The sequence below is a fragment of the Musca autumnalis genome, unplaced genomic scaffold, assembly GCF_047663935.1.
Source record: "Musca autumnalis isolate F117 unplaced genomic scaffold, ASM4766393v1 scaffold_1, whole genome shotgun sequence".
In the NCBI taxonomy this organism is placed as follows: domain Eukaryota; kingdom Metazoa; phylum Arthropoda; class Insecta; order Diptera; family Muscidae; genus Musca; species Musca autumnalis.
Genome location: NW_027411644.1, coordinates 192,818,338 through 192,842,047, shown reverse-complemented (window position 1 = coordinate 192,842,047; position 23,710 = coordinate 192,818,338). Strand labels below are relative to the sequence as shown.

The window sequence follows — 23,710 nt, the reverse complement described above, 5'->3', positions numbered from 1 at the left end:
TGTTGGATATCCCTGAACGAAAATATTACAGCAACTTAAAGATGCCAACAATGTTTTAAGGCGATAAACATTTTTCATCTAACACATACTCAAGGAAAAATAATATGGTCATGGGAATTATATTTTGAGAGAATAAGTATTGTAACAATATAGAAATACATATATGGCGTTATCTGTACTCATATAAGGGTGTATACGGTTTTGAATATATTTTCTTTGACCATTTTTTCTATTAGTACCCTTACTTAGTAATCTCGAGAATTATATCATGAATCCCGGCCCTATATAACTTTGTTAGGTTTGTGTCCTAAGCTTTGTTGTTATTTGCCTAAACAAGTTGAATATGTGTACATATGGTCACAGGAATGACCCATATACGATTTTACTTGTTTTCACATGCCAATACCAATATTTATGCTACCATTGCTAAGACATCGGTTTCCTACTTAAAAAAAAAATAATATAAAATTACAAACGAATAAGTTGTTGTTGTGGTTTTTGCTATGATGCTTGTTTTATTAATGATTTTGTTGTTGTTATAATGTTCATTATATTTTTTTCATATTGGGCGGAATATTATTTAGCAAATATTGCAAAGAAATTAAAAAAAAAATACGACACACACAAACAAAAAATTACAAACGGAAATTAAAAGCTTTTTTATGTTTCAAATTTTTTATTAAATTATTTATTATTGACAATAATAATCATAATAATAATTAGCGCAGCTTATATTAGAGAGAGAAAGAGACAAAAATTATGAGTTTTAATGTAACTTAAACTCTAAATGTAGAGAGAGGGAGACGAAGGAAACATTTTAAGAGGAGAACCAAAACAGAAAATTATTTTCTTATTTATTTTGTTTTAACAAAAAGCATTAAAGCATTTCGCCATCTTTACGTTCATTTTCTGTTTTCCTTTACTACTTCAACTTCCTTTTTCCGTGCTGCATAAATTTAAATATGGTTGCATTACTTCATGTTTCCTTTTTTTTGTTCTTATTGTTGTTTAATCCAATTACATGAAAAATATTAGAGTTTCCGGCTTCTACATTTGTTCCTGGTTTTTAATTGGCTTCGTTATTACGTTTTGGCCCATTTCCTTTTTACATCTCCTGCTTCTTTTTCTTTTCATTTTTTATACGTCTTTGTTTAATGAATAATTTCTCTGGTTGCAACATGAAATTGTGTTCTCTGTTTCAAATGTAGGTTCTTTTGTAATTTTCATACTTTCTTTCGTTTGCTTTTTGTTTTTTCTCTTCTCAAATGAAAAACTCAAAAGTAATAATTTCCTCGTTTTTTTAACTATTATTTTTTTGGTTGTTTTTCTCTTGTTTTTTTTTTTTTTGTTTTATGGAATGAAGCTGTTTTTATTATTATTTTTATTTTTTATAAGTTCGTTAATTATTATTATTATTTTTTGGTTTCGGTTTTTATATTTTTTAATTAATGGGATTTTTTGTTGTTGGTATTTGAAATTATCCATAATTTAAAATACCATAATTTGATCGGCACTACCCTCCGCACTGTCATCGTCGTCAGTTTCTTCATCTTCATCGTCGGACGTTAGAGAAGAGGCATTGTTTACCACAGATTCTGTAATGAAAGAGAAATAAAAAAAAAATTAACTATTGATCAAAATTATCGTACAATGAAAACAGAAACCAGTAAAAACAATGTTATGATCGGTCGGGCCGAACTTTTTATAATATCTACCACAAATTATATTGAAACCAGATTTTAGTTGGATAATGTGGTTAAAACAAAAAAATCTACTTTTGGACAGAATCGGCAAATCCGTTCGACACTTATCGTGCGCTCCAACCTCTACACAGAGATTTTTACACCTTTCGGGCTATTTTCTCAGGAAGTGTGGACTTGCGCCTGACAAAACCCGTTAATTGGGACAGGAACAAGTTGTTACAACAAAAATCAAGGCGATTCGAGAGCAGGTTTTAAACTGAACTTTTCCGAAATGTTGTTTGAGAAGTACCTGAAGGAGTTGACCGATAGAGTCCATATTGGAACCTCATCTATGTGTGGTAGCCATTTCAGGATGTGCAAATATGGACCAAATCGGTTACTTCCTTCAAGGGTTTTCGTGGATACAATTTTTACGAACATTTTTGATCTTTTGTCGGGGAGGTTCCTGAAGAAGTAGACCAATATTGCACATCTAGCAAGACCACCGGGGCCACCGTGGTGCAATGGTTAGCACGTCCAAATTTTCAACGGTGGCAAAACTTCCCCTCAGTAATGCTGACGACATTTCCTGAGTATTTAAGCCATGAAAAACTTCTCTACAAGTGGTGTCGTAAGACACGCCGTTCGGACTCGGCAATAAAAAGTAGGTCCCATATCATTAAGCCAAATATGAATCGGCGTGCACTCATTGATATGAGAGAAGTCTCCCTTGTCCTTCCAGGGATGTTGTGGAAACATATGTATGTAGCTGTAACGGACAGACATTACTAAATCGACTCGAAATTGTCTGAAACGCATTTAGTCCAAACATACTTGGGGTCTAAAACCATTATTTCGATGAGTCACATTTTGCCCGTATGAAAAATATCAATTTTTTTAGTTTTCCATCACAAAAAAAAAACTTAATTTTTTAAGCTACATGAAAGATTTTTTGTACATGGATTCAGGAAAAATTCTCATTCTCAATTCTGTTCGAGATACTTACTAATTTTGGTTGTTGCGCGCAAAAGTTATGGCGGTTTCGGTTATGATTATAAGAAAAAAGTTAAATACGCATTGTTTTGAATTAAAGTGTTAATATATGGTTTATTTTGCTATATGAATAAAGAGATCATATAACTTTAGTGAAAAAGTTGTAATTTTTAGCGGAAAATACAAAATATGTACATAATCTAGGCATCGCACATTGGGGCAAGATTTAAAAACGGAGGTTAATTCAGGGAAGCATTTCGGTGATCTAATGTATATATTTTTCGAATATTTACACCTTAATCAATATAACGGAACACCGTTTTGGTGCAAATTAAAGGATTGGAGAGGTAATTTCGAAGCCCTCGTAAATGGGATAAGAACTATGAAGTATTTTTACGGTTTAGGGTAGTATTTGGCAAACAATTATAAAGTGAGGTCTGTACTTTTATGTAGCTCCCACAAATGGGTATCTTCCGATTTTATGTATTTCGAGGGTCTTGACCACATTTTTTTGTATATTTAACCGCAAATTAGTATTTATAGTATAGTATATACATATTAAATTATCCGTAATCCGAGTACTTTAATCCGAATGCGCGTCGCAACCAGGTCAAAAATACAAACAAACACCTAAAATCTGGCTTCAACATTTCAGCATCCATAAAAAGTGGATGTAGCGGAGATTTTAAAAATGATACATAATGATACTACATTTTGTATTCTTCTTCTTTTACTTTTGGGCAGATATCAGTAATTGAAACGGTTTAACCAGCAATCGAATAACAAGGTAAAAAACTCGTTTACACCAACATGTTTTTAAACATTTTTATTCATTTACGCGTTCACATCTTCCACGCTAATTAACGTTTTAGCCACATTTTGTTCGGTCCAACTGTAGTCATATTTTATGGTGTACTGCATTAGTTGGCTTATTATAATAGTGCAAACCTTGGTTTCACCTATATTATTTTTTTTTGATTTTCACTGATATCTGGATAGTTTTTTTAAGAGTATGTTTTCTATCTTCTGGGAACACGAAATTCCAATTAACCACTAATTCGGTACACAAATGTGACTAAAATCTAATACAAACAAGTAGAAAAGCGTTAAGTTCGGCCGAACTTTTCATACCCTCCACCATAAAATCTTCTGAATTAAAATGGAATAATTAGTTTTCATTCCTGTCGCCAACTTTATGTGGGTACGTTAAAATGTCAGATAATGTCAGACAATTTTTGGTGGGCTAGAAAGTTGGGAGGTACCGTTATATAGGGGATATAATAAAACATGGACCTATGTTGACAGTTTTTGATGGGAGCCTTTAATGTCAAATAACTCCTAATTCGGTTAAAAATTGTAGCTAAAATCCTCAAAATATCGAAAATCGCTACATAACATGGGAACTTCAAATGTCATTAACAGATAGTTCGGAGGTACCCCCATATGTGGGCTATACGAAAGTATGAACTTAAGTGAACAATTTTTGTTGGCTCTTAAATTTCAAATTACGGGAAGTTCGTCCAACAAATAAAGCTAAGGTACGGAAAATCGGGAGGTTTGTTTTGGGGCTATACCAAAACATGGACCTACGTTCGATTAAACATTTTAAGTAAAATCCTCAAAGTACCGAAAATCGGGAAGTATCGTTATATTGGGGCTATGTTGAAAATTGTTTATGCAGATGTGTGGTGACCACTACAACCTTCAAATGTCAAATTACAGTTAGTTCGGTTAAAAATTGTAGCTTAAATTGCCAAATTACTGAAAATCGGGAGGTACCGTTATATGGGAGCTATATCAAAACATCGACCTATGTTGACAATTTTAGATGGAGAGGTGTTGTGACCACTAAGAACTTCAAATGTCAAATTACAGCTTCTCTGATTAAAAATTGTAGCTAAAATCCTCAAATTACTGAAAATCGGGTGGTACCGTTATATGGGGCTATACCAAAACATGGACCTAAGTTTATAATTTTTTCGAATATAAGTTTTTTGGGCACTAAGAACCCTAAATTTCACATTATAGCTAATTCAATCGAGAAATGTGACTTAAAACGTCAAAATACCTGAAATCAGGCGGTAACGTTATATGTGGGCTATTCCAAAACATGGACCTATGTCCACTAGTTTTGTTATATAAGTTTATTGACACTTATGAACCTTAAATGTCTAATTATAGCTAAATTGGTTTGAAAATGTAGCTAAAAACGTCAGAATACCGTAAATCGGGGGATACCGTTATATGGGGGCTATACCAAAACGTGGACCTATGTTCACAAGTTTTGTTATATAAGTTTATTGACACATAAGAACCCTAAATGTCAAATTATAGCTAAATCGGTCTGAAAATGTAGCTATAAACGTCAAAATACCGTAAATCGGGGGGTACCGTTATATGGGGGCTATACCAAAACGTGGACCTAAGTCAACAAGTTTTGTTATATAAGTTTATTGACACATAAGAACCCTAAATGTCAAATCATAGCTAAATCGGTCTGAAAATGTAACTAAAAACGTCAAAATACCGTAAATCGGTGGTACCGTTATATGGGGGCTATACCAAAACGTAGACCTATGTCCACAAGTTTTTTATATAAGTTTATTGACACTTAGGAACCCTAAATGTCAAATTATAGCTAAATCGGTCTGAAAATGTAGCTATAAACGTCAAAATACCGTAAATCGGGGGTACCGTTATATGGGGGCTATACCAAAACGTGGACCTATGTCCACAAGTTTTGTTATATAAGTTTATTGACACTTAAGAACCCTAAATGTCAAATCATAGCTAAATCGGTTTGAAAATGTAGCTAAAAACGTCAGAATACCGTAAATCGGGGGGGCTACCGTTGTATGGGGGCTATACCAAAACGTGGACCGATATAGCCCATCATCGAACTTGACCTGCCTGCAAACAAAAGACGCATTTTCCCAAAATGTCAGCGTCCTATCTCCATTTGTGTGGATGCTAGAGTGATTACCACAGACGGACGGACGGACGGTCGTGCACAGATCGACTCAGAATTTTACCCTGATCAAGAATATATATACTTTATAGGGTCGCAAATTAGTATTTCAATGCGTTACAAACGGAAAAACAAACTTAATATACCCTCCATACTATGGTGGAGGGTATAAAAAATTTTAAATGGAGTGGTATCTTTATATTGGTGCAACACCAAAACGTTGACCTATACTGTCGGATATTTTTGCTATAGATGTTTTGTACTGGTAATAATGTTACGAGAGCTGAACGATAACTGTCTGGCTTAACAATGAAAACGCAAATATTTACCAACAAAAATGGTTTTATTGTTTTCTTGAGTAGTCTCCAGCATGATTTATACGCATTTATACGTGCTGGAATCAAATAAAGTCATTGATCCATCAATTCCACGTTTTGTGCTGTCAAACAGGCGCTAGTTTGAATCGATGTGTTAGAACTCGCATTGTCATGATTAGACATCGGATTTTAGCATGTTTTTTATTTCTTATCCGATTGGACTCAAATTTTGGATCTAGGCGTTTTGAGGGTCAAATTTTCGATATTTGGGGTCATATCAAAAACATGCAAAAAATATGCAAAAAATATGCAAAATATATGCAAAAAATATGCAAAATATATGCAAAAAATATGCAAAATATGCAAAAAATATGCTAAATATGCAAGTGTTTTTTTGACGAAAATCGTCAATTAAATTTGGAAAATCATCAAAAAATCGTTCTAAATTAGGTTTTTTGACGTTTAACATAGTTTTTTGCCGGTTTTAATGTTATTGAGACTCTCCAGATATTCCGCCTCAGCAATAAATCTGGACTAATAAGACTCAAATCAGTTTTCACAAGCAAAGAAAATGTCAAATAACCCAGCATTCCTATTACAACATAAGTTGCTTCCTATACAAATGTAGGTAATTAAAAAATTTCAAAAACTCAATCAGAAATGTCAAAATTAACGTGTCCAAATATGTTGATAGTTTCTACTCGGCCAAAATTGTTTAACAGAAAAACAAAGGAACTAGAATTAGTCATATCAATTTTTGTTTAGATAAAAGCGGAATTTTATTCATTTTTTGGAAAAAGTGTTCGTTTTTTAGCACAAAATGGGAAAAAGTACTAGAGTACCATTTACGATTCCAGGTTCTGGAATACAACTATAATTACAAGTATACGTTTTGAATATCTACATATTAGATTTGAATATATTTTATAGTGTTTAGACCTTTATTCAGTATATGCAGACATTGCAGTATTGGCAATTTTTGTTCTTTGTGGTCAAAAAGCTTCTTTGGAAAAATGTTCTAACTGCCGCTTTAATATTGATGACATGGTTTTAGTTTAATGCACTAAAAATACATAATTTTATATGTATATTGTACGCATACAACCGCTTAATGCAGAATTGGGAAATGTTCACTCCTCGGCGAAAAGTAATTCATTATTGTTATACCCATCCACGATGAATAATATGCAAAATGCAGAACAACCAACGATTAGTGCAAAATGTCATCACTGAGAAAAACCACACAATAGCGTGGTAGTGGTAAAATAAGTCAAAAACCTTCGAATTATCTTTAACATGGCAAAACCACTCACATATTTTAGATAGACAAGTATTTGGAATGCTAAAAAATATATGTAGTTCATTCATTCCTGATACAGGAAAACAATTTTGATAACACAGTCGAAAAGTCATAACCCTTTTGTATATACAATTAATTAACTTATACCTGACCGTGACTCGATAATTTGTACTAATTATTACAAATGCTTCGAGTTTTGACAGTTGTTTAATGAAGAAGTTGCTGTAAAAATTGTTTTAACAACATTTAGTAAAAATTATCGAGTACAAGGATATAACACCTTTTATAACACATTAGTCTTGTTGTCTAGGATATAAATAAATATATTAAGAAAAATATTCGCTTCAATATTGTCATTAAAGTTGCCAAGGAATCAAGGAATCTTAATTTCCAAAAAAACAATGAAATTTCACATCTGTCCCGTGTTTTGCTTACATCCTGATGTAAACTTAAAAAACGTCATAATTCTAGCTCTACTTTCACAATCTGATTGGCTTTTTATGTAATTTGGGAAAATGTAGTATTGTTGCATGGTAAATTGGTAAAAAGTAAGGAAAGGAACAAATACGGGCACGTAGAGCACTTACACGTAGAGCACTTTTTACTTCTTTATTTCATTTAAAAGTTCGGTATTAGGAATTAGAATTTAAAAAAGTATTATTATATAACTACCACGAGGGATTTAATCATAGAAAATAATTTATTTTCTTTACTATTCGTTAATCCGGACAATTTGATAATTCGTACATCGCCGAAACCTGTGGTGTATGGATTATCGAGATTATACTGTATATGTGTGGGCAATATCCAAATCTGAATCGATTCTTACCAAAATAAACAGGCATCGCGCTAGAGCTAAAAAAAATCTCCAATTTTTATGCGAATTGGTCTATAAATGTGACCTGTACTCTGTTTTCAAAAAGACATGACCAGATGGATAAGTGCGAATCTATGCAGATCATCAAAGAAACTGTGGATCTATTTCGTTTCCTTTTGCATGTTGCAAACTCATTCACTAAGACATAATACCCTTAGGGTATTAAAATATGGTTATCAGTGCAATCATGAATAAAAAGTCCATGCGGAATTTGTTTCCTTTCCCCAATTTCACAATTTTTTATTTCCATATTTATGCCCAAAAAGGGAATATTTTGACGATTCGACAAGAGTATGCCATAATGAAGCTAATCTAGTAGTTTTCATATTTTAACAAATATTGATTTTAAAAGAATTTCACTTTCTAAAATTATTTCCCGTGCGGAAAAATCAGAGGGAAATATTCATGATTGCCCTGTTTTTATATGTTCTATGTTTTTAGTAAAATATGAAAGATTTTATGTAATATTAATATTTTCTTAGTCTTAATTTCTAGTTCATTTGTTATTCTGTCAGACAATTTTGGCCGAGCAGAAACTATCAACATATTTGGATACATTCATTTTGACATTTCTGATTGAGTTGTTGAACACATTTGTATTAGAAAGCAACTTATGTTGTAATAAGAAGGCTGGGTTATAGGAAATTTTCTAAGTTTTTTAGTCCAGATTTATTGCAGTGGCGGAATAATAATTAATAACATAATAATCGGCTAAGATATCGACGTTTTACGACAATAAACTTAATTTAGAACACTTTTTGATAACTTTCCAAATTTAATTTGACGATTTTCTTCAAAAAAATTAGTTGCATATTTTGCATATTTTTTGCATATTTGGCATATTTTTTGCATATTTTGCATATTTTTTGCATATTTTGCATATTTTTTGCATATTTTGTGCATATGCAAAATATGCAAATATGCAAAAAAATAAAAAATATGAGCCTGTCATTACATTCAGTTTTCTTCAAAACGAATTTTGGTCCAATCAGAATTTTCGTATCTTTATTAATAAAAAATATGCAAATATGCAAAATCCGATGTCTAGTCATGATGCAGAATGATTCGCCTTCTCTTGTTCGTTTTTCGAATTTCTTTAGGCAAACAAATTGTAGTGTACCACTCAGAATTTACCGTTATACATTTCTGAAGCCGTACAGTCGCCAAACGGTCAGTTTTGCCGAAGAAAGAGGCGACCATTTACTTCCAAGTACTTTTTATATGACCAAATTTCGTCGCTTTGAAGACCTAAACGGTCGTTTCCTGTTTTGTTTGGGGCTCCTAAGCATAAATCCAAGATTCGTCGTCTTTGACAATCTTAAAAACGTCGCTTGAAGCTGCTCGATCGTTTTTATTTACAATTTCTTTGCACCCATCCACAACAGCCCCTTTTTGAGCGATTGTGCAATTGTGCTGGATCTAACGAGAAAAATCCAGGACGCCTCTAACTCATGGTATATAACACGACGATCTAGAATTATCCGTTCAGGCACGGCATAATTTTTTTAGGCACAACGGCCGATTTTTGGCTGCCCTCGCGACCTTCGTTTTTTGGCGTCGGCCATGATTGAATTCATCAAATCAGTTTTTCATAGTGCTATAGGATGACCCTTTATCTACATACAAAGATCTAATTTGATCGATGCACTCTTGCCGTGATTATCCACGTCGAAATTTTGAAAAACAAGTAAGAAAGTATTAATAAGCTGTGATATACCCTCAGCCACTGACAATGCTATAAAATCTATATGTACCGTAATGTGGGGCTATACAAAATCGTTGACATCTACCAATCATTTTTAGTAACCAAACTTCTTCATAAAGGACTCGAAATATTAAATTACGTTAAACTAATGCCTTGTTCATACTGACGGTAATTCGCTCTCTATTCGTTGTCCGAGCCCAAATTATGTATTAATTACTTCATTTTCCATACAAAATTCTGAGAGCGATGAACAATTTTTGTACGTTGTTCAATTCAAATTACTCTCCGAACGACGATAAAATATGTCCCATCTCTAACAAATGAGAGTATTTATCGAAATAAATTAATTTTTATACCCTCAGCCTTTAGGCTAAGGAGGGTATATACACTTTGATACGATGAAAATGTGCCTCATCGAAATAATGGTTTTAGACCCCAAGCATGTTTGGACGAAATGTGTTTCAGACAATTTGGAGTCGATCTAGCCATGTCCGTCCGTCTGTCTGTCTGTCTGTCCTGCTGGCTGGAGCGCACGATAACTCTCGAACGGATGAACCGATTCGGTTCAAATTTTGGCTTTCGTATTATTTTGCCCAAACTTAGTTTAAGTTCGAAGATGAGCTACATCGGTCCACTCCTTCCGGTACCTCCCCCACAAAAGTTCGAAAATGTTCGGAAAGTTTGTGCACCCGATAACTCTTGAAGGGAGTGACGGATTTGGTTCATACTTTGTATAGCGTAAACTTTCTACCAGAGTAATATGAAGTTCGAATATGGTCTCAATAGGTCCAGTCCTTCGGGTACCTCCCACACAAAATTTCGGAAAAGTTCAGTTTAGGGCCATCTCTCGAATCGCTTTGATTTTTGTTTTAGCAACTTGTATTCACTGCCCTCCATACGACAGTACAAGTTTCATCAGGGGCATGTCCACACTTCCTGAGAAAATAGCATGAAAGTTGCAAAAAACCCCTATGACACCGTGTGAGGTGGTTGGAGCGCAAAATAACTCTCGAACGGATCTGCCGATTCGGTCCAAAATTTGGCCTTAGTAATATTTTGTCCAAACATAGTTTAAGTTTGAAGATAAGCCATATCGGTCCACTCCTTCAGGTACCTCCCCCACAAAAGTTCAAAAATGTTCGGAAAAATTGTTCGTACGGTAACTCTTGAAGGGAGTAGCCGAATTGGTCTACACTTTACACATCCTAATATATCTACCAGATATAGATCAGGTTCAAATATGGACTATATTTGTCCACTCCATCCGGTACCTCCCACACAAAATTTCGGATAAGTTCACTTTAAGACCTGCTCTCGAATCACTTTGATTTTTGTTGAAGCCACTTGCATTCGCTGCCTCAATTACGACGGTAAAAGTTTTTTTAGGGGCAAGTCCATACTTCTTGAGCAAACAACCCGAAGAGTGTAAAAACCCTCTATGGCACCATATGTAGTGGCTGGAGATCCACATCCATAACGGTCAATGTCGATCCATTCCTTTTAGTATCTCCTCCGCAAAACTTTTGATCTTTAATCGTAATCAACATTTTTGTCGGTTCAAACGCGCAAAATTGTTAAAACGCCCTAAATACGTACGTATTTTGGGGAAAAATTGTTTAAATATACACAAGCTGAGGGTATATCTCTGTCGGCAAAGCAGACTGATACTTTTTTACTTGTTACAGACAAAATTAAAAATGTAAAAATTTATAAAAACACCAACATTTTTAGAAAAACTGCCACGGTGGAACGGTTAGTATGGATTCAAATCATAGTAAATTTTGTCTTCTCTTCCATTGCAGTTGCATTTTTTGTCCATTGTTTCAAATTCATGTACAAATTTTAGAAACAAAATTCAAATGCCTTCCTGAAAGTCTGTATACCAAAAAGTTATTTGGCAGGTCTCTCTCTCGTTAATTTTAAAAATAGAAAATTTGAAAAATGTGTTGAAAACACCACAATTTTAAGAAAATATAGGAAACATGAATGAAAATAATAGACTTTAAAATAAAATAGACGTTTAAATGAATGAAAGGTATTTTTCTAATTTTGCAAGCCTTTTGGTTGAAACTTCCTTTAAAATTAGCAAACAAAATGTATGAAAATATGAACTATGTTGGTATGAATTGTGTACCATGTCGTATGAACGGGTTAATTCGTGTACGTAATTATGAGAGCGAACAAAGTGATTGAAATGCTGGTATGAACATGGCATAAGTTTGAAAGAAATTTTTGAAAAGTTTTAGAGTAATCTTGCACAATAGCCCTTTTAGTATTTGCCGGGAGGGTTTTGGTGCTTGGACCCTTATCTCAGGAAGTATTGACTTACTTCGGAAAAAGATTGTACCGTTGAAAATGAAGCCGCTAGAACAACCTACTGAAAAAAAGAATCAAAACGATGCGAGAGAAGCTCTTAAACTTCACTTTAACCGAATTTTTTGTGGGAGTTATCCAAAGGAGTCGACCGATATAGCCCATATTCCAACCTGATACATGACTGGATAAAATAACATCATGGGCAAAGTCTGCACCAATCAGAAACTCCTGCGAGAATTATCTTGCGGATTTGCCATTTTGGTTGGTGCCGTCAGGGTTTCTTGGAACATTAAGGCCAATATCTCTGGAAGTATGGACTTGCGCAAGAAAAAAATTGTTCCGTCATAAAGGGAGCCGCAAGGACAACTTACTGAAACAAATTCAAAACGATCCGAGAGGAGCTCTTAAACTTCACCGAATTTTGTGTGGGAGGTACCCGAAGAAGTGGCCCAATATACTTCATATTCGAACCCGATCTATATCTAGAAGGAATAATACGATGTGCAAAGTTTGGACCAAATCGATTGCTCCCTTCGTGAGTTATCGGGTGCACCAGCCAGACAGACGGACAGTCAGACAGACGGACGAACATGGCTAAATCGACTCCAAATTGTCTGAAACGAATTTTGTCCAAACATACTTGGGGTCTAAAACCGTTATTTGGTGAGGCACATTTTTGGTCGTATAAAAGTGTATATGGCGAAAACCAAAAATGTTTTACAATCGATGAATCCGAGTTTCACCCATTCAGAAATCGCGAACTGTTAACATATTCTATATAGTATGATTGAAATTCTTTAAAATGAAGTGTTTTAGAAGGAATCTCATAAGGTCGACCATTAAAATTAATTTACGTGGAAGCTGTGTTGGCATCAATGTAGAAAAATAAGTAAAAATGGGTTGAAGCCAACAAGTTTTTTTATACTCCCTTCCGATTTTTGGCTTAACCTTACATTTTATAGACATATGCCCAAAGAAAGACTCAAAGAATACTTCATGGGCAATATGATACTTGTGTATCATTTTTCGATATATCCATTGCATCCACCTAAAATTGATGCTGCCATTTTGAAGCCGAAATTTCGGGGTTTTTGAATTTTTTTAATAATTGGGACGCGCAACAAGATAATATTCAAAACTCATAATAGGATTATAGAATTCGTGATTTTACGTCGTTTAATGCATATCTCATGAGTGTGCTTCTTACAGCATCCTAGTAATTGGAGTCTAAAGGCCAATATTTGATGCGTGAATTCTTTTAAAAAACCTATTTTTTGCATTTAAAATTTACAAGTGTCATTCAATTTCCTTTGTACCCCGCGTGAATTTAGTTTTTTTACGCGACAGATCTAATGAGACCTTCCGCGATCGAATCCATCCACTAAAACCGCGGATATAGATAACTTGAAAATACGAAAATCGGCAAAAATGTATTTTGACAAATCGGCGTTTTCTTTAACATTTTTACATAAATGGAATCCTTTATACGCGATTATAATACGTGCGAAAACGCGTGTCATAAATTACAGAGATTCACGAGTAATATGGGTTTTTTTTACCAAAAATAGAATGTGGAGGCACATCCGCGATTCTTGATGAATCTATTTTAAATATGTGTATATAGACGTATTTTTGATGGGTGCTACTGAAACCGGATGCGCATCAAAATCGTATGCAAATTCCGCGATTTTTACCCACTTTAAGGTTTTTTGCATTGTGTGATGCAACTGGCGGCACACTTTGACCGCTGAAAGAGAAAGAGATTGATTCGCAGTATCCAAAAACGGATGCGCATCAACTGATTTTAACTAATTCGCGAATAATAAGCTTTTTAATTTCCACATTTTTTGAATGATTGTAATTTCAATATCACTCTTCATTTCCTATCCTTATTAGTTATCATAGTAAGCAGTTAAGCTTTCGCGATGGTAAACGAAATTTCTTGAATAGGTTTCAGCAGTATACATTAATTATTGTATGGGATTTTAGCGAAATAGTTGGAGAACTCCCGAATATTGTTTTCTAATTTTTCGAATCAAACCAAAAAATATATTTGCAACAATATTTTCCAACAATAAGTTTTTCTCTTTTGTTGTTGCTATAATATGCAATGAAAGTACACAATCTCTATAAATTTGGTATCATATTTTTCTACGCATTGTCTAGATTTCGCATATACATATTTTTTAATTTATTTTTTGAGGGTTTGTACAGACTCTGCGACTGGATAATTTGGATTTACTACAAATTTTTTTTATTATTTTCCGCGAAAATAATAATAAAGTTAACAACTATTTAAACATCTACGAATAGATATGGAATGCTGTTACCGATTTATGCATACATTTTCTCATTACAACAAATAAGATATTTTTAAATATTTATTCTTTATATCAGAATAAAAACTCTTTAACTTTTTCGCGCATCGTCCAATTTTGTGAACGCGAACAAAAAATTTGTTTAATTTTTTTCAAATGGAATTGCAAAGGATTTTTGGTTTTTGCCATATACCCTTTCTAGCCTAAAGGCTGAGGATATAATGATCGAACGAAAATGTTCACAAGTAAATTATATTTTTTTTGCAAAGTGATTTTTTCAATTCACTGTCAACCACAACAATGTCATATGACAAACTGTCCTGAGTACGTATAGGCTAAAAACTGTCCAACTATAAAAAAATTCAAATGGCGACTGTCAACACGCGGTCTTGCCTAGGCCAGATAGTTTTCGTGCAGCCCTTGTATGTAACTTTAGTGAAGACTAAATACCAAATTTCAGTTGTTCCGGTTGAATAATGTGACCAAAACTTTAAAAATAACGAAAATCGGGAGTACTGTTCTATGGAGGCTGTATAAAACGTTGAATTGTACTGAGAAATTTCTGAAGTTTTGTAAAAATTCAAAATACGAAAACTAAATACCAAATTTCGGCCATTTCGGTTACATGAAGACGTAGAACAATACCGACAAATCTCTGGCACAAAATTGTATACCCCCATCAAAGAATAAATACCAAATTCTAAACATTTTGGGAGGGATATTGAAGCCACGAAAATCGGGAGGTACCGTTCTATCGAGCTATATAGACGTGGACTTTTGTAGACAAATTTCAGGTGGACAGTTTTATACCCCCAACGAAGATTAAATACCAAATTTCAGCAATTTCGGTGGAATATTGAGGCCACAACCTTCAAAATACCGAAAATCGGGAGGTGCCGTTTTATGAGGGATATACATATTTGAGGTGAAAGTTGTATACCCACAACGAAGACTAAATACCAACATTCAGCCATTTTGGTAGAATAATGAGGCTAAAACCTTCAAAATACTGAAAATACGGATGTAAAAAGGCATCATTTCAAAAACTGAGAAGCCAATTGATAATTCCCTTCGCCGGGATGAAATCATGATATTGGTAGCGATCAGTAAATTTTGCAACATTGTCAGTTCGTTTTGAAAAACATTACTCTCTGTAATAGAGGGTAATAAATGAAGTTGAGCCAATGGGGGAATACTCCACTCAAGCAATCAAATGAGACTGAATCTTCAACAATAAACAAAACAAACAATCTGGAAAATTTTAAAAATTGTTTATCACCTACGAAAATTCTCTTTTTTTAAATGAGGAATCTACATACATTTGGGTTCACCACCCCTCTCATTGTTTTATAGATTAAGAGTACTTGGCTATCGGCAAAGCTGATTTTTTTTGTACCCTCAGCCTTTACGCTAACGAGTGTATATACACTTTGATGCGACCAAAAATGTGACTCTCCGATATAATGACTTTAGACACCAAGTATGTTCGTACGAAATTTATTTCAGACATTTGCAGTCGATTTAGCCATGTCCGTCGGTCTGGCTATAACCAAATTTTGGTTATCGTAATATTTTGCCTAAACTTAGTTTAAGTGCGAAGATGGGCCATGTCGACCACTCTTTCGCGTACCTCCCCCACAATAGTTCAAAATTCTTCTGAAAAATGGTGTAAATGATAACTCTGGAAGGGAGCTATCGATTTGGTACAAAATTTGCTCTAAGAAACCATGACGGCACCAACCAAAATTGCAAATCCGCAAGATAATTCTCGCAGGGAATTTGTGGATGGTCCAAACTTTGCACATCGTACTATTTCATCCAGTCATGTATAAGATTAGAATATGGACTTTATTGGTCCACTCCGGGTCCATCCCACATAAAATTCTGAAAAAGTTAAGTTCAAGAGTCGTTTCAGATTGTTTTGGTTCTTTTTTGCTGCCCATTTACAAAGGTAAAATTTTTTCCGAAGTCCATACTTCCTGAAATAATGGCCCAAAAACCTCAGAAAAACCCTGCCTGTACATACTAAAATGGCTGCAATGTAAGATAACTTTAAAACTTAAAAAAAAAACTCTTCCAAAGTTAGTTTAACGTAATTTAATTGTAATATTTCGAGTTCTCTATTAACCAGAAGGTTGCTTAAAGAAATGTTTGGTATATGTCAATGATTCAGTTTACATATTCGACGTATTTTGAAGCAAACTCGTGATACAAAATCAATATATTTTATATACGGCATAATTATTGTGTTTTTCTTTTTTTGGTCAGTGGCTGAGGGTATATCTCCGTCAACACAGGCGACTGATACTTTCTTACTCGTTACTTGTTATATTTGAAACATATAATTGCGATATGTAAAGAATTTTATTTTCAGACTCGTTTAAAATGCTGTTAATATTAGTCGTTAAGCATTGGTAAGTTGTTATAGCTAAAAAAAACTCCAAAGAAATGTTTCCTCTTTTTGATGTTTTCTTTAATTTATTTCGTTTATTTTAGCCAAGAAGTATATTAAACTTTGTCCATAAAAGCTGTCACTGTTTTATTTCATTTCCTAACTCATGCATACATACCTATTTGTACATATTTATTTCCCTACTTGCAATTTGTGTATGAATGTGTTTATGTGTTGTTTATATAATTTATTGTTTATGTAAAGTTGTACACATTTGTGTTTTAACACAATTTATGTTTTCCACTTCTTCCAAGTCCTTTTGCAATTAAAAGTCAACGCAATGCGGGGAGACATATAATGGCAGGGATACTAGAACATATCTCCTGCCATTACAGCTCCCCGCAGAAGTGCTGTTAGAAATTAAGTAACACATGTTCCAGTTGCATTCATTCGTAACAAAATAATGTACATGTCTAACATTCTCAATCATTGTAGTTTCTTGTAGTGAAACAAGGAGATGTACATGCGTGCACAGCAGCAACATTATAATATTGTAACGAGATAATAGAGTGGGTTTGGCAAATTATGGTGGTGAGGATGCATATAAGCAGAGAAATGAATTAAGTATTATTGAGGGGCATCAGATGAAAGTGGATCAGAATTAGAAATCAGGAATTAGAAATATTCAAAAATACTTAACGAATAAATATTAAGAGCTTGAATTGAATTTATGATTTTGAACCAATTATTGTATTATTTTTAATATTTAAGATAACTATCCCTCTTTATTTGTATATAGTGTTAATCTCTCATAGTGACCCCCTTTATTACATAGAAGTAAACAGCAACAACATGACTTACATTTGTAAATTTGGGGAAGTATTGCTGAGATTATGTGTGTGTCTGTGAGTTTTGTTGGCGACATAAATGGATGTTGGGCATCTCGTTGAAACATCTGTATTTAATTCACATTTAATTTGTTATGATACGCTTTAATTCGATGTCTGTTAAACTGCAATGGTAGGACATACATATACTTACATATGTACCTATTTCAGTATTGTTAATATTACTACATTACCGTGAACACACCAATATGCACATGTGAGTGAAATATTGCCATTTCAAAACATACAGTGTTAAGTTGTGAGCCAATTTCTAATCCATAATTCCCAATATTTAATAAAGTTAACAAGTAAGAGCGACGTTGAGCCGGGCCAAACTTTTTATAGCCTCCACCACCACTGTATTGAAGTAAATATGAAGAATTAGTAACTATTAAGCTCTTTCTCTACGTTAAGTATAATTCCTTGGAGGAGAATAATGTCTTAATTGATGATAATAAGTTTAAACTGTCAACTTTCTGTGTGGAGGTTTTCTACCCATTGAGATTCCAAAATCTTAGTTTACACCCACATCAAAAGAAAAATGTAGCAATACTCTTTAAAAGAGCTCATCGTTGTTCTTTCTATCCTCTGACTAAACACAATACAAAATTGCAGCAAGCTCGGTTCAAATATTTGACAAAAACTCCTCGAAATATGTACATAAAATTGAGCAATAGCAGTCCAAGGGGGTTAGTTTAAAACCTACATGTAGTAAGTTTTCTATCTTCTGGGAGCACAAAATTCCAATTAACAACCAATTCGGTAGGAAAATGTGACTAAAACCTAAAACCTTGTGCCGACAAATTTTTGGTAGAAAGTTTTATCCCCCAAAGAAGACTAAATACGAAATTTCAGTCATTTCGAAGGGATATTGAGGCCACAACCTTCAAAATACTGAAAATCGGGCGGTACCGTTCTACCGAAAACTTTCAAGTGGAAAGTTTTATACCCTCAACGAAGACTAAATACAAAATTTTAGCCATTTCGGGGGGATATTGAAGCCGCAACCTTCAAATTACCGAAAATCAGGAGGTACTGTTCTATGGGGGCTATATGAAGACGTGGACCCATAGGGACAAATTTCTGGTGGAACGTTTTATACCCTAAACGAAGACTAAAGCGAAATTTTAGTCATTTCGAAGGGATATTGAGGCCACAACATTCAAAATACCGAAAATCGGGAGGTAACGTTCTGTGGGGGCTGTATGAAGACTTGGTTCTATAACTTGAGGTAGAAAGTTTTATACCCCCAACGAAGACTAAATACCAAATTCCAGCCATTTCGGTCGGATATTGAGGCTAAAACCTTCAAAATACCGATAATCGGGAGTTACTTCTTTGAGGGGGCTATATGAAAACGTGTACCTATACCGACAAAAAAGGTGGAAAGTTGTATACCCCCAACGAAGACTAAATACCAAATGCCATTCATTTCAGTTTTATAATGAGGCTAAAACCTTCAAAATATCGAAAATCATGAGGTAACGTTCTATGGGGGATATATGAAGGCGTGAACCTATACCGACAATTTTCAGGTGGAAAGGTTTGTACCTCAACGAATACTAAATCCCAAATTTCAGCCATTTCGGAGGGATATTAAGGCCACAATCTTCAAAATACCGGAAATCTGGAGGTGCCGTTCTATGGGGACTATATGAAGCCGTGGGTCTATACTAACAAATTTCGCTAATGAAATCTTCTTTCTTATTTTTGTCGAATAATGAGGCTTAAACCTTCAAAATATCGAAAATCGGGAGGTATCGTTCACCGATATAGACCATTTTCAATAACAAACATCCTAAGGGTAATAGAAACTTATACACTGCCGCTCACTTGAATAGACATTTTTTTCAACCTCCCTTTTTTCCGTTTCATTCATGATATGAAGTGTTTAAGTTTTATTATATTTTGATTCATGTGCTTGGAGTAGAGAAGTGGCCACTAAACTTCTCCACCAAAATTTGTCAACACAAGTCAATTTTTTTTGTTATAGCCCCCAAAAGAGCACCTATAGATTTTACTTATTTTGAGGAATTTCGCTACATTTTTTGACCAAACTACCTGTATTTGACATTTGAGTTTCTCAGTGGTTGCGAAACATCTATACCAAAAATTGTTTACATAGGTATTTTTTTGGTATAGCCCTTATATAACGGTACCTCACGACTTTAGGTATTTTGGATAATTTTGCTACATTTTTTCACCGAACTGCCTGTAATTTGACATTGAAGGTACCCAGGTAGTCAGGAAGCTTCTCCGCCAAAAGGTTTCAACATAGATCATTTTTTGGTATATCGTAGCCCTCACATACCGGTACCTTCCGATTTTACGTATTTTGAGGAGTTTTGCTACATTTTGGACCGAATTAGCTATAATTTGAAATTTGAGGTCTCCAGTGGTCACAAAACTTCTCCTCCAAAAATTGTAACCATAGGTCCTTGTTTTAGTATAACCCATTATAACAATACCTTTGAGGATTTTAGCTATAGTTTTTTAACTGAACTAGCTGTAATTTGACATTTGAGGTTTTTAGATGTCACAACACTTCTTCACCAAAAATTTTCAACATACCAGATCTCTTCAATATATGTGGAATCTGTAGGTATCGTAATGTGGGGCTATACAAAGTCATTGAAAATACCAAAATTTTTAGGAAGATAACTTCTAAATCATTTAGAACTCGAAATATGAAATTAATTTAAATTGATAGTTATCTTGCACACTATCCGTTTTAGTATGTGGCGGCAGAGTTTTTTAGAGCTTTTGAGGCATTATCTCAGGAAGCATGAACTTCCTCCAGAAAAAAATTACAGTCGTAAAGGACAATGTGCTAAAAAATTCCAAGACATTCCGAGAGGAGCTCTTAAACTGCACTTTTTCGAATTTTGTGTGGGATATGCCCAAAAGGAGTGGACCGATAAAGTCCATATTCGAACCTAATACATAAATGGATGAACTAATACGATGTGCAAAGTTTGGACAAAATCGACTGCTCCCTTCGAGAGTTATCGTTTACACCAATCTTCAGAAGAGTGTTGAACATTTGTGGGGAAGGTACACGAAGGAATGGACCAATATGGCTCATTTTCGAACTTAAACTAAATTTGGACAAAATATTACGATACCTAAAATTTGGTTTTTATCGGTTGAACCGTTCGAGAGTTATCGTGCGCACCATCCAGACCGATGGACATGGCTAAATCGACTCCAAATTGTTTGAAAAGAATTTCGTCCAAACATACTTGGAGTCCAAAACGATTATTCCGGTGAGGCACATTTTTGGTCGTATCAGTTTGTATAAACTTTCGTTAGTATGAAGACTGAGGATATAAAAAGTATTATGTACTGAATCTTCCTTCTCAGGTAAAGGGCATACAAGCTTAAAACGTTTTTAGTTGTTCTTCTTTCTGCTATGAAATAGGATAAACTTTTTATTTTTTAAATGCATCCCCTATTTTGAAAATAGTGTCTTCTTATCGTGCAGATGGGGATCTTAAAAATTTTCACTTCAGAAGTCTATGCAGGAATTAATTTTATTCAAAAATGGTCATGCCGTTCGTTGGTATTGTTGAGGTTACGAAGTTTTTCGGCATATCACACACACACGACCCGAACGCAAAGATAGAGCGTGTATGAGAGAACAAACGTTTTTATTTGTTTTGTAGCTACCCTGTGGAAGCCTGGGGTCAAGTGTCGACATGTCACCACTTTGTCTACTATTTTGGTGATTTTGTCAACATTTTGTCGCAGGTTGTCAACAATCGTTTTTATACCCTCCACCATATGGAGGGTATAATTAAATTGTTCATTCCGTTTGTAACACATCGAAATATTCGGAGACCCTATAAAGTATATAAATTATTGATAAGCATAAAATTCTATGTCGATTTAACCATGTCCGTCTGTCCGTTGAAATCAGAATACCGCTCGCTATTTTAAAGATAGAGAGTCAATATTTGGTACAGACGTTTTTATTACTTGCAGGATTGTTGGTATTGAAAGTGGGATATATCGGTCCACGTTTTGATATAGCCCCCATATAACGGTATCTCCCGATTTTCGGTATTTTTAAGGTTTTAGCTTCATTATCCTACCAAAATGGCTGAAATTTGGTACGTAGTCTTCTTTAGGGGTATGAAACTTTCCCATAAAATTTTGTCGGTATCGGTCCACACCTTCATATAGACCCCATAGAACGGTACCTTCCGATTTTCGGTAGTTTGAAGGTTTTAGCTTCATTATCCTACCAAAATGGCTGAAATTTGGTACGTAGTCTTCTTTAGGGGTATAAAACATTCCCCCAGATTTTTGTCGGTATCGGTCCACACCTTCATATAGCCCCCATAGAACGGTACCTCCCGATTTTCGGTATTTTGAAGGTTTTAGCTTCATTATCACACCGAAATGGCTGAAATTTGGTACTTAGTCTACGTTGGTGGTATAAAACCTTCCCCCAGAACCTTGTCGGTATCGGTCCATACCTTCATATAGCCCCCATAGAACGGTACCTCCCGATTTTCGGTATTTTTAAGGTTTTAGCTTCATTATCACACCGAAATGGCTGAAATTTGGTACTTAGTCTACGTTGGTGGTATAAAACCTTCCCCCAGAACTTTGTGGGTATCGGTCCATACCTTCATATAGCACCCATAGAACGGTACCTCCCGATTTTCGGTATTTGCCTCAATATTCCACCGAAATGGCTGAACTTTGGTATTTAGACTTCGTTGGGGGTACTCAAACTTCCCCTTTAAATTTGTCGGTATAGGTCCACGCCTCCATATAGCCCCCATGAAAAGGTACCTCCCGATTTTTCGTATTTTGAAGGTTGTGTCTTCAATATTCCACCAAAATGGCTGAAATTTGGTATTTAGTCTTCAATGTGATATAAAACTGTTCGCCAGAAATATGTCTGTACAGGTCCACGCTTTCATATTGCCCCATTTCTGACTAAAATTCGTCGGTATAGGTCCACGTTTCGATATAGCCCCCATAGAACGGTACCTCCCGATTTTCGTAATACTGAAGTTTGTGACTCCAATATCCAACCGAAACGGCTGAAATTCGTTATTTCGTCTTCCAAGAGTTATAAAATATTCCTGAAGAGTATTATCAGTATAGGTCCACGTCTTCCTGTATCCCCATAGAAGCGTACTTCTTGATTTTCGGTATTTTTTAAGTTTTAGCCACATTCTCTTACCGAAATATAGGAAATTTGGTATTTAGTCTTCTGTGAGCCTAAAAACTTTCCGTCAGAAATTTGTCGGTATAGATCGACGTTATGAAATAGCCCCCATAGAATGCTGCCTCACATTGTTTTACCGGAATTACTGAAATTTAGTATTAAGTCTCTTCTTCATACACGAAAGGAAACTAATTATTCCATTTAATTCAATACAACTTTCTTTCCTCTTCTTGGTCGGCACTGATTTAAATGATTGGCTCTGAGAATTGATCGTAACATTTAAACTCCCCGAAGACTAAATGTTAAATTTATCGGTCAATCAGTATAAACAATATAGTGCATAATAGCAATCTTTTCATATGTGTGTGCGTGTTCCTCTATCCTATCCTTTCATTTCTATCGTCCTGAAGACAGCAATAAAATAAAGTCTATTGAAGCAAGCATCCACATACATACATATGTTGCATAATTTGAATGCTTCAATTTCCCCATTCATGTTAAAATCCTAATTGAACTGAGAAATGTACATACGTTGTCTGTCGGATAGATATTCAAACTGTTGTTAATTTAAATGCCAGATATGTGTTCAAAATTTGAAAGCATTAATTAAATACCTCGGTTAGAATTGGAATGTGGAAGGTACGTACGAACATCAGGTTGCATATACATATTAGTACAACGTTTGACTTATTTTGATCGGCGGGTTATATACACAACAATTGTTGAAAGTTCCAAGAATTCGAGGATGAAATTGAAAACCATTTACCATT

At 34.6% G+C, this 23,710-nt stretch overlaps 1 protein-coding gene across 16 annotated transcripts in view; it reads right to left on the bottom strand.

The window, feature by feature from the left end:
- Positions 1–656: 656 nt before the first annotated feature.
- Positions 657–23,710, bottom strand: part of Cow (Proteoglycan Cow) — a 530,300-nt gene continuing 507,246 nt past the window's right edge. For all 16 annotated transcript variants that reach the window (XM_073959338.1, XM_073959336.1, XM_073959344.1 and 13 more), the window contains exon 12: positions 657–1,595. In XM_073959338.1, the coding sequence (XP_073815439.1) occupies positions 1,489–1,595 (107 nt within the window). In that variant the 3' untranslated portion in view covers positions 657–1,488. The remainder of the gene's footprint in view (positions 1,596–23,710) is intronic.